A 12500-nucleotide genomic window follows, 5' to 3' on the forward strand; every position below is an offset into this window, starting at 1 on the left:
GTCAATGTGTTACTAGAAATATATAATTACCCTAAAAGGTGCACATAACTTAATAAAGAATGTTTGAAAGCAGTGGAGGTGTGGAACAGAATTTCAGAATAAGGCCACTTGGCAGGCAACACATTAAAAGGACACACAAAGGACAAAGGAACAACTGTGAGTGCGGTCAAGGCGTTCTTTTATTATTCCAATATAGAAAACCTGGACCAGGCTCAAGACGGCCCACCAGAAGCAAGAACAGCACAGCAAGCGGACCAGGCGTAGGTGAGATGCCTCGTTGCTAGGCTTAACCTTACTTGCAAAGGAATCCAGCTTTGTGACCCTAGGCTAAGCAAGTGCTGTGTGCGTGAGGGTTAGCAATTCCTCCCTCTCACAAATGATTCACCCAACACGAGGGATACAATAGCGTTTTTCTTCGTAATTCTAGTTTATGTGAAGATTTCATTCTGTGCGTCCTGCCTCAAACAAACCGTCCAGCAGTTATTGGTAATTTTCATATGTGCAAAGGTCTCATTCTCTACTTCCCCTCGTGGATCATTCATCACTTCTTCGTAATCCACATAAGAGTGAAGATTTTGTCCTCGTCTTCCACCATACAAACAAGTTGGCAATTCATTCACAACTCAGTATGTGTTCAGGTTTCATTCTTTACTTCCCAACATACAAATCACTCAACAAATAACATGGCAAGGTTTCTCCATGGTGTCTTTCAGTAATAGAGCAAGACACCCATTCTTTTCTACATCAAGCCATTCTTTCTCTCTCACTCTCTCTGGTGTGAAGATTAACAAACACATACTCTCCAAGCAAACCTGATTCTCCTAACATAATGCCAACACAAGACTCATCCACGCCACACATGAGGCAGTATGAAGTGACTCCTTTACTTGCATGCCATAAGGAGGCTATAGTTGATCTTCCTGGCCTGTACCATACCAGTGAGTCTCCTGGAGGTGCTGTCCAGTGATGAGGGCAAGCAGCACCCACCACAGGGCAGCAGCACCATCACCACCACAGCAGTGACGAGTTTGTGACACGTGACAGCTTCAATGAAAGATTACTCTGGGCTGGAAATGGAAGCCCTCTGTAAAGCTGACGGCACACACACACACACACACACATGACAGACTTGAGACATCCATAAATAGACTGCCCATTTTACGTCACTCTGGAAATACGTATGTTGTTTCAGTGGGACCCAACAATACTTCACACTGAATCTGACCACGTTTGCATTGATTGTTTTTAGTTTAGGAACAATTTATTAATGAACTACTGAAAGCAATAAGATACAGTTCGTCATTTTGTTTAATGTTCCGTCTGTCCCTGTCCAGTTACTCCAGTACCATATTTGCACCTTTATTCATTGCATTGTCTTATTTTGTATGATACCTAGTTTGAATTTTCTTAGTTGTTCATTTCTTATTCACACACACCACTGTTATCATTTGTATTTGTGTATTTTTTTTTAACCCAGTTTTAAACATCAATATAACTGATAGGACTTAAAATTGCAGCCGTGTGGTCATAGAAGCAGCGTTCATAGTGAAGACTTTTAAACGGCATCACACAGCATGTCTGAATAGTGACAGCCATACCAGTTTGCTAAAGATAGCAAGTTTGACCACAGATGAAAAAAAGTGTTCCAAGTATAAAATAAATACAAAATTACGTTTAAAAAGAAGCAGAAGAAGAAGAAAAAGAAAGTATCTGATCTCGTAAAATGAAAAGTTAAACTGAATAACAGTATTTTCCTTGTACTCGTACTAACACACATACACACACACACACAAACACACACCACCGCCGCCACTGAGGTCATCACTCTTGACTTTAACGTACGCACTGTATAAGTAACATGACACTTCACAACACCACAGTTTACAGTATTCATGAGCACACAGTTATCACAGTCGGGTCTCATAATATACAGGGCTTGTTTTGGGGGTGATGAGGCCCCTCGCTTAATCATAATTATTTGGGCAGCGTGACGGGGGTGACTCCTGCCGGAACGTCACCTCTTTCCAACAGTAACAGAAGACGTGACGCAAGCCAACTACCTTACTATGTACACAGGATAACAACATGGGAGGGGTTAATCTTTTTGTGAATAACAGCCGAATGTATGCTTGTAACGTTGCTTCTAATAGCGAGGAGTCGAGGTGAAGAAAACATCTTGGGAGGTAACTGGCCTATCCAATAAGCTTCACTCCTCATGTTAATCAAAATCATAGTCTAGCCACCACCAATAACTTCCCATTCCTTCCCTCTCTGCCTGACTACGGCCACGTAAAGAATATTCAACCGTGCGGTAACAAACATCACATCAACAACAAGAACCCAACGGTCGGTGTGTTAAGAGGTGTCCGTACGTTGAGGCAAACCCATGGATGAGAGTGGACGTGGATGGCGACGAGCTGAATAGAAATTTGAGACCACCTGACCTTGGTATGACTACTCACCACTACGAGAATCTAAAATGGAAGCGGTGCAGCCCCTCCTGTCTTACACGGGCGAGGCACTAGGGGGCCCTGGGGGTGAATGTACTGGCTGAGATTCATTCTACTGACCTCCATGTTACATCCTGCTCCTAACCGCTACAAACAGTCTCCTACCTCTTAAATACGTACTTTTCTAACTTGTACATAGCCTCTCGACTGTCAAATACACTTTTCTGACTGCCAATTACTACAGTCTTTTGAATCTTCTGACTGGCACAAACAGTCTCTCAGTGAAACAATCTTGGTTTCCTTTTGGATATTTGCCAGTCTCCTCGGTGCAATCTTTGGTTCTAACAACTGAAACTGGTGAGCATTTCCGCATAACCAGCGATCCGACACTGAGAGGTTAGTAGAATCAATCTCAGCCCTGTTCTTTTGTTTCCAGCAAGCCATGCAGCACTTTTCCATTCCCCCGTGGCCCCAACATACACTACCGCCGCTCCTGTAAGTCCTATCCACTGCCCTCCTTCTCCCCCTTCTGCTTCCTATCCACTACCAGCTGGTCTACTGGCTTTCTCTCCGTGTGATATGTAAGCTTATGTTAACTACCTACCTACCTACCTATGTCAAGAAGGAAGTGAGACTGGCATCAGGCGGATAGACTGATATGCATAGATCTTTTACGTTGAGAAATGCGCTCTTCGCTTCATTGTCCTTACATGGATGTTTTTTTTTTTTTTCGTGAATGAAGACGTCAACATCCTCATCGAGTTATCCACAGCGAAGGTGCATGTTCATGAATATTCGTACTCACAGCCAATGATTAACGTAGTACTTTGTCATAGAGTAATACCATCTTTTACAACAATACTTGGCAGACGTAACAATGTCCAATAAAATTACGGGGAAAGATATCGACACGATCATCGCCTCAGTGCACAGTCTGTCACAGATTAAATCTACGTTGATATTTGCTACGCCTGCCAGCGGCCTCCACCAGCAGGCAAAGCTTGAGCGAGCCTCGTGCTGGACAGGCTAATCTGCGTCACTAAAAGACAAGTCTCTGGCAACTCTCGACTACCAAGCGACTTGTGTGGTGGACCGACTCTAACGGTCCCCACAGCCGCCCTCCAGTGTCTAGGTTATTCTACTTATTGCTCGATGCTGAGGTCTATGTTGCTCTGAGTATGAAGTGCGCCTAGTGCTTCTCGCTAACACTGCCCTACATACTCGCCTGGAGCGTCAGGGCGAGGCTGTGGCATGGACGCCCTCCGCCTCAAGAGTGGAGAGACTGGAGACTGGAGAGTGGAGAATAAAAGCTTCCGTCCAAACACAACAGACTGAAGAAAGTAAGACATGTAAACGTGCATATTGGCATGACTATTGCATTATTTATGGTCTACCTGAGAATTTTGCATGTTGCTGCTACCCCAACCTAAGCATGTCTTGGAAACAATGCTTGGAACGCGAAAAGAAACCCAAAGGAATAAGAGAGCTTAGCGCCGCGCCACTGACACCAGCCAGCAGTCAGCGAGCACCACGCCAGACAGACAGCCTGACACTCACGGCTCGTACTGAAACAATGTGAAGTCTGGCTCGTACAAGTCATACAGCTTTCTGCTCATGTCCGGGGTGAGGGACGCCAGGTAGTCATCCACGAGGGAAGCTGTCCGCGAGTTAACGATCGGAGGGAAGTGGAGGTTAGGCCGCGCGCCGATCTTCCTTAGAATGAACTCTGCGTCCTCCTCCAGAGTCTCATACTTACCAATATTATCGTATCTGATGGTGCACGGGTGACAGAGATCGAAGTATGGCGCCCAGTGCTCATTCAGACTCTGCAGTCCTCCCGTGTAGCTCCTCTCAATTAAATAATACACAAATTCGGCAAACGTCAGCCCCTTGTCAGCCTTGGAGATGTTCCTGAATGCGCCCACTCCTCGCCGAACTTTGAGAATGGTAGCCCCGAACCTGCGCCGGAAGTCCGTGGCGGAGGAGGAGTTACTGGCCAGCTTGTTCCTGAAGGCGGAGACGAGGCGCTCCATGGGGTGGCGCACGAAGAGGAACTTGGTGTAGGTGCGGAGCTTGTAACTCAGCACCGAGGTCTGGTGAGGAGAGAGGGAGAGGGACGAAGGGTGAGATGGCCGCCATGTGACAGGTTTGAGTCATAAGAGGAGAAGGAAAGATGACTATCACTGTAGTAAAGAAATGGGCATTGGGAAATAGAAATGGTGGTATTTGTGAGAAAACACAATAACGAAAAGGGGAAAAGAGAAGATAACAAAAATTATATGGACAAGAGAGAGAGAGAGAGAGAGAGAGAGAGAGAGAGAGAGAGTCTATCATATACTACAAAAAGTATCCAAAATGTTGAAAAATAAAATGAAAATAGAATATAAAGAGATTCACATGAGCCGCCTTTTCATGTCACGAATAAACAATGAAAACCACAATTATTCACATCAAGCGGTACACGGCGCAGTAAGGGTGGGCTGGGCGGAGTAGCGGCACACTGCGGCAGTTGGTCAGTGTTTTGGTGTGAGTGTAACATGATGGCGTTCTTACTATTTGACCTTTTCTTTCCTACACGGTAAGTTTCCCACATATTTTGTTTATCTGTCTTATAGTGCAGCTTATCAATGTTATCTAGGGCAAGGAATTATACATAGACAGGAGGAAATAGTTAAGATAATGACGAAAATGCTGCCTTTACCACTCTCCTCCATAGATGTGGTTTTGTTGACATTTGCGGGCAATATTTATGATTTTACTACCTGAGTCTCGAATCTTACTGCATTAACTATTGTGGCACCTATATATCAATAGCAACACAAGGATAGCCATTGAATTAAAGGCCCATTAAGAATTTGTATTTTATGGAATCTCTCTCTCTCTCTCTCTCTCTCTCTCTCTCTCTCTCTCTCTCTCTCTCTCTCTCTCTCTCTCTCTCTGAGCTACTGTATGCTGTATGATGTAGTCGCCATGCAATCAATACAGGGCTTACCACACTAGGGACTCAATACAAACTTTTTTCCTGAAATTGAACATTGCAATCCGCTTCAGTTCTTGTGAAAACGAGAGAGAGAGAGAGAGAGAGAGAGAGAGAGAGAGAGAGAGAGAGAGAGAGAGCCAGTCAGCCAGTCATCCAGTCAGTCCCCGATACCAAATTGTAGTCCATCTCCTCTATACATCATGCACATACGACATTTCTTACCATCCACTTCCCACTTCCAGACCTTCGTACACACCTCCATTGATTATCGTACTCGGGTGAAAGTATGATGAAGAAAACGGGAGTTGGGGGAAAGTTCATGCCTACCTTGTACTTAGCTGAGGAGAGGCGGGTGAGCGCTCCCTCCTCGTGCGGGACGTGGGAGCTGATGTGCAGGGGATCTGTCTCGTTGGTTCGCCCGGAAAGGATCATCATGAGGCGCTTCCAGTTCGTGCAACGCCACCTGGGGGATGCGTTAGGTTAGGTTAGCTTAGGTTGGGTTGGGTTGGAAGAAGAGAATTGAGAGATGAAATGAAAGGAAGAAGAGAAATGAGAGTTGAAGTGAAAGGAAGAAGAAAATTGAAAGATAAAAGGAAAAAGAGAACTGAGGGATGAAATGATATGAAAAGAAGAAAGAATTAAGAGATGAAATGAAAAGTTAGGTTAGGTTAGGTTAGCTTAGGTTTACGTTGGGTTTAGTTTGGTTTAAGGTTAGTTTTATTTATTTATTTATTTGTTATTAGGTTAGATTAGGTTTGGGTGTTGAAATGTGTGATATATTGTGAGGGAAAGGGGAAGATGTGTGTGTGTGTGTGTGTGTGTGTGTGTGTGTGTGTGTGTGTGTGGGGTGGGGGAATGAGTGGGTGGGTGTGTGAGTGGGTGTGTGTTGGGGAGGGGTAACAGTGAATAAATTAGAGTATTGGATTGGTGGGTTAAAGGATACCTATAGAGAGAGAGAGAGAGAGAGAGAGAGAGAGAGAGAGACAGACAGACAGGTAGACTATGAAAAAAAAATTACAGACAGACAAACCATATTACTTACGTGCACACACACACACACACACACACACACACACACACACACACACACACACACACACACACACACACACACACACACCTCAAAAAAGCAAAACAACAACAAATTAAAACTATAGAACCTTTCAAAAAACACCACAAAAAAAAAAAATATATATATATAAACTAACAACAACAACAACAACAACAACAACAACAACAACAACACCACCACCTTAGGAACATAGCAGTAGATGGCACGGTGTCTGTCATCCACGAGTAGATTGTAGAGGTATTTTCGAAACAGTAGAAGCTTCGAAAACGGCTTGACTCTGGCGCCCCGAACTTGTAGGCAAGCGAGCCGTAGCGCCGCCAGCCTGTTTTTCTGCACCTCCGCCCAGCCTGCCCACCACGGATCGTCAGGCAGGTCATAGGAGGTGATGCTGATGCCTGAAGGGTCATTCTCGTGGTTGCAGGAAGGGCACGAACCTACGTCAGTCCATGAACCTGCAGGAGAAGAAGAAGACGGTTATGAGAAAGATGAAGGAAGGTGGAGCGGAGAAAGAAAAACTGAGAGATGAAATGAAAGGAAGAAGAGAATTGAGAGAAGGAATGAAAGGAAGTAGAGAAATGAGAGAAGGAATGAAAGGAAGAAGAGAATTGAAAGATAAAAGGAAATAGAGAACTGAGAGATGAAATGCTATAAAAGAAAAAGAATTAAGAGATGAAAGGAAGACAATTAAAAGATTCAGTATTTTCTCTCCATATTTCTTCATCTATTCATTTTCAAACCATCACCATCATTACAAAATCTATTCTCCACCACCACCACCACCACCACCACCACCACCACCACCACCACCACCACAGCTACAGTAACGACAAACCCTCACCCTTATCATCACCACCATTACCACCATCACCACCTTCGCTCCTTATCACCACCACATAGAGAGAGAAAAAAAAAAGGTCATAAAAACCACCACCACCACCACCACCACCACCACCACCGTTATCGTAGTTGCTATCATTACCTTTAGCACTATCATCACCACCACCACCACCACCGCCACCACCAGCGCCACTCAGCACCTGGCGTTCGTCCAGACACCCTCCTCTTCCTCCTCCTCCTCCTTCTCCTCCTCCTTTTCCTCCTGGCATTCCTTCTCCCAACTCAAGACAACGCTGACTCCCTTTCCTCCTCCTCCTCCTCCTCCTCCTCCTCCTCCTCCTCCTCCTCCTCCTCCTCCTCCTCCTCCTCCTCCACACAAGGCAGGAAATGTAGTCACCACAATCAGCGGCTTTTTATTCTCCATCGTGTTCACCAATATTTTTTTTTCCCACTGTGTCTTAGAATTACTTTATATTTTTGCTGTGTTATGGTGAAGTTTCGTTCGTTCTCTTCTCTTCTCTTCTCTGTTTGTATTATTTTTTTTTTCATAATTTTTTTTTATCATTTATTTATTTATTTTTATTTATGTACGTTTTGTTGTTCATGTTTCTTGTTCTTCTCTTTTTCTTTCTTTTCTTCTTTTTTTTTTTTTTTTTACTTTATTCAAGGTTTATTTGTTTATTTCATTGAGTTTTGTTTTTTTTTATTCATGGGGTTATTATATTTCTCTCTCTCTCTCTCTCTCTCTCTCTCTCTCTCTCTCTCTCTCTCTCTCTCTCTCTTTTCTCCTTGTCATTATTTCCGTGTCGTGTTCTTTTTCTCTTATACAAACCCAGGTGCGTGTTTTTTTTAGAAGGATTGGCATTTCTTCTCTCTATTTTCAGTCTGTGTTGTGTGTATTGCCTCGGAATGAGGAACGTGTTTCTTAAAGTGTCACGCATATGTATTTTAACCCATTCTGCACCATGACGCGTTTTCCTACTCATTCTGCTTGGTATTTGGTGATTTTATGCAGCTTCAGATACTTATGAGGGGATTAAAATAGTGAAGGCTCTGGCAGTTAATCTTCTGAACTCCGTAGACCCTTCCTGATGTAAATGAAATCGTTCAGTCATTAGAAAAAGTCGTGTTAAAAAAATGCGTTCCAGTACTGAAGGAGTGAGGAGTGAAGATTTTAACCCTTATTTTGGCTAACTCTCTCGGACCTGCAAGGGGACTGGCAACTTAGTGGACCTTTCATTTTGTTCTGTGTTGCTCCTGGACATTTTTTAATATTCTTTTTTTTTATGTTACGGCCTATATTGCCTGTAGGTCTACTTGAAGAGTATGTAAGGGAAGCGCTGTTCAGTTTCCACCCATCAGTGGTGTAGGCAATTTTATTTATAGTGGTACCCATATCATCACCCCAAGCGTGAGTTATCCCCTCTTGTATAAAAAAAGGAACATTACACCTGCCCAAAGTGTCCCTTCCTCACCACACACCTGCTTCAGTACGACCTGCACATGATGACACACACCTGAACATCTGAACACCTGATCGCCCCGTGACAGGTGTGTGTATGGGGGTGGGTTCAAGTTACGGGGACACACACACACATTAAGATGTTTTTAAAGGGATCGGCAATGTCTGTATTCTTAAAAGGAGTGATTAACATATACATAGTTCTAAAGGAATTACGAGTGTATAGTTTTGGAGGAGCATTCGTATATTCTTTTTTATTAAGATATTTTTCAAAGGAGTCGGTAATGTATATATTCGTAAAAGAGGTCATTAACGTATTCATACTTTTAAAGAAATGACGAGTGTATACATTCTGACTCGAGTCATCGTATATTTTGTTATAGTTTAAAGGAATGGCGAATATACCATCACCAAGATATTTTTAAAAGAATCATACATTTTTTAAGAGAACCATGAATATATATTTTTAAAGAACATGCACTGTATGAAAAAAATCGTGTATTATTTGTAAAGAAATGAAAAAAAAATATATATAATCACAAACGAGGTAGTTCCCATAGTTTTCTCCATTTTCCTTTCTTTTCTTTTTCTTCATATTTGTAAAGAAATGGAAAAAAGTACACAAAAACAATCAGAAAAGAAGCAATTCCCATATTCTTTTCTTTTCTTTTCTTATGTTATCTTATCTTTTCTTATCTTATCCTTTCTTTTCTTTTCTTTTACAGGTTAATATTTGTATAGAAATAGAAAAAAAAAAAAACATTAAAAGAATCACAAACGAAACAGGTCACATATTTTTCCTTTCTTTTCCTTTCCTTTCCTTTCCTTTCCTTTCTCTTCACAAAGTAATATTAGAAAAATAAAATAAAACAAGGAAAATATACACAAAAAGAATCACATACGACGAAGTTCCAATATTTTTTTTCCCTTTCCTTTTTTTTTTTCCCTCCCAAAGGTAACAATAAATCTCCCCTCATTTTTTTTCCCTCGTCCTCTAATCGGTCGCCACAAATCACGAGGAAATTATTGGCTTCGGTGTCTTTTTTCCATAAGAATGACATTAGTGGCTCCTTTTTATGGACGCCCGTTAGGCCCGACTGCCACCTACCCCCCATCCACCCGATAGAACCACCCTAACCACTCCCCTCACCCCTCACACACTAGGGAGATTGGGTAGCCATATTTTCAAACGTTCTGGCGTCGTCTCTCAGCCCCTTGTGAGTGGTTCTAGTCTAGTGGAAGTTATTTGGGTTTTTTTAAGGGTGTTTTGGGGTTCTATTGAGTGTTCAGGAGGTTTTGTCTTGGTTATTGGGTTTTAAGGGTGTTTTCAGGGTTCTAGTGAGTGTTTTGCAGGTTCTGTTTAGGTTATTGGGGTTTTCAAGGGTGTTTTTGGGGTTCTAGTGAGTGTTCAGGAGGTTCTGTTTAAGTTATTGCGGTTTTCAAGGTGTTTTCAGGGTTCTAGCTAGTTCTATTAAAAGTGGTTGGAATTTTCATGGTTCTAGTAATGTTTAAGCAGGTCATATGGAAGTTACTGGGGTTTTCAAGGGTGTTTTCGTGGTTCTAGTGAGTGTTTAAGAGGTTCTGTCTAAAGTTACTGTGATTTTAAAGTGTTTTCGTGGTTCTAGTGATGGTTTGGAGTTTGTAGTGGTAGTTTATTGGGGTTTTTGTGGTTCTAGTGATAGTTTAGCTGGCTTTTGTGGAAATGACTTGGATTTTCAAGGGTGTGTTCATGGTTCTAGTGAGCGTTTAGCTAGTTCTATTAAAAGTTGTTGGGATTTTCTTGGTTCTAGTAATAGTTTAGCTGGCTCTTGTGGAAGTTACTGGGATTTTCAGGGGTGTTTTCATGGTTCTAGTGAGCGTTTAGCAGGTTCTATCAAAAGTTATTGTGGTTTTCAAAGGTGTTTTCATGGTTCGAGTCATCTTAAGACAGGAAAGGCTCATGAGTACTGTCACAATCTTATTATTTGTAACAGTGAAGAAGAGACAGACAGGAGGAGGAGAAAAGAAGTGGTATCAAACTAAATAGAAACAATACTAGTAGAAGAGAGAGAAAAATAGAGACAGTAGTTGCGTTACTTTCCTCCCAGAAACTTATCGATCAAAATAGTAGAAGTTATAGTAGAAGAGAGAGAGAGAGGAATACAGAATAGTGATTGTGTTCATTACCATACCGCTTCTTCATATTCATTCTTGTTACTATTTGGCGATTTTATACAGCTTCAGAAACTCATGTGGGGATTAAAACTAGATAACTGGCCATTAATCTTCTGACCTCCATAAACCCTCCTGACGTAAATAGAATAGTCTAATCACACCCAAAATTCAAGGTAAAAATGCATCCCAGTACTGAAGGAGTTAAAAACATGATTATTTTAAACTAAAACCCTTGAATAGTAGTGTTGCTAAGAGAGTAAAGTATTTAACCCCTTCAGTACCAGGACGCGTTTCCATATGCATTCTGGCTTATATGGGGATTAAAAATAGTGAAGACTGTGGCCATTAATCTTCTGACCTCCATAAACCCTTTCTAATGTAAATGAAACTCAAGGTAAAAATGCGTCCCAGTGCTGAAGAGGTTAAGAACACTGGCCATAATCTTACCTTCCTCAGCGACACGAGGCCCCGCAGACTGCACCAACAGGAGGTAGCAGGCGATGGAGGGCAGAGCTAGAGCCACTAGTACGGCCCGAACCGAAACCTCCCGAACCATGCCCGACAAAGCCCGCCCGTCCTCACTTCTCGTCCTCCTCTTCCACCTCCTCCACTTGGCACTATCCTTGCTTCCTGCTGCGTGTTCCTCTCTCTTTCGATCAGCAGGTGGAGGAACGGAGGGAAGGAGGGACTGGGAGAGGTAGTATTGGGTGACGTGAGGGGAGAGGGAGAGGAAGGGAGGAAATTAATGGAGAGCCAGGAAGGGAAGCGCTGGAAAGGGTGACAAGGGGAAGTGAGGGAGAATTACAGGAGAAATCAGTAAAGGACAGGAAGTGGGAGAGGGAGGGAGAGAGGGAGAGTGAGAGGGAGGTGAGGGGAAGGTAGAAGAGAATGAGAGAAAGGGGAGAGGAGTTAATAAGATAGAGATAAGGATTGTGAGGAGTGAGAGATTAAAGGGAGAGGCAGTTAAGACGGTACAGAAGAGGATTGTGAGAGGTGAGGGAGTGAGAGGCTGAGAAGGCGAGGGAGTGAGTGACCTGGCCAGCTGGAAGGTCTCAGTGTCAGGTCAATACACGGAGTTACTCAAAATACACGGCTATTTATGACACCAGCGGAAGACGAGACCCGGTTATGGTGTCTCCAGTTTTCCCGCCTTCCTCTCAGACCGACTTGTGATGTCCTCGTTTTTCTGCAGACGGATTTTCAAAGGCGTGGATTTTTACGTGATATTTTTCTCTGTTCTTGATTATTTTTCTTATTATTTCTTCTTTCTCTTCTAAGTTCTATATTTTCTTTTCTCTCTTTTTTTTTTACTTCTGATAAATCTTCAAATTCACGTTTTCCTCTAAGATTGATTCGCTGGCTTGGCTTGCTTGGCTTAGTTTGGCTGGCTTGACTGAAATGGCTTGGCTGGCTTTACTGAGTTGATTAGCTTAAGTAGTTTGGCTCCTCTTGGCTTGACGGACTTGGCTGGCTTAGTTTATTGGCTTAACTAGTTTGGCTGACTTGGCTTGGCTTGGCTTGGCTTGGCTTGGCAGGATGGCTAAA

General features: G+C 42.8%; 1 protein-coding gene across 1 annotated transcript in view; it reads right to left on the minus strand.

Moving 5' to 3' along the window:
- Nucleotides 1-12500, minus strand: part of LOC123502550 (carbohydrate sulfotransferase 11-like) — a 19251-nt gene that overhangs the window by 1371 nt on the left and 5380 nt on the right. Inside the window, exons 3-6 of the mRNA XM_045251684.1 lie at nt 11403-12500; nt 6683-6954; nt 5758-5893; nt 1-4543 (exon numbers count right to left, since the gene is read on the minus strand). The exon at nt 1-4543 is cut by the window's left edge and continues 1371 nt beyond it; the exon at nt 11403-12500 is cut by the window's right edge and continues 162 nt beyond it. Coding sequence (XP_045107619.1) covers nt 4004-4543; nt 5758-5893; nt 6683-6909 — 903 coding nt within the window. The 5' untranslated portion in view covers nt 6910-6954; nt 11403-12500 and the 3' untranslated portion in view covers nt 1-4003. The remainder of the gene's footprint in view (nt 4544-5757; nt 5894-6682; nt 6955-11402) is intronic.

This window comes from Portunus trituberculatus, chromosome 12, assembly GCF_017591435.1.
Source record: "Portunus trituberculatus isolate SZX2019 chromosome 12, ASM1759143v1, whole genome shotgun sequence".
NCBI lineage: Eukaryota > Metazoa > Arthropoda > Malacostraca > Decapoda > Portunidae > Portunus > Portunus trituberculatus.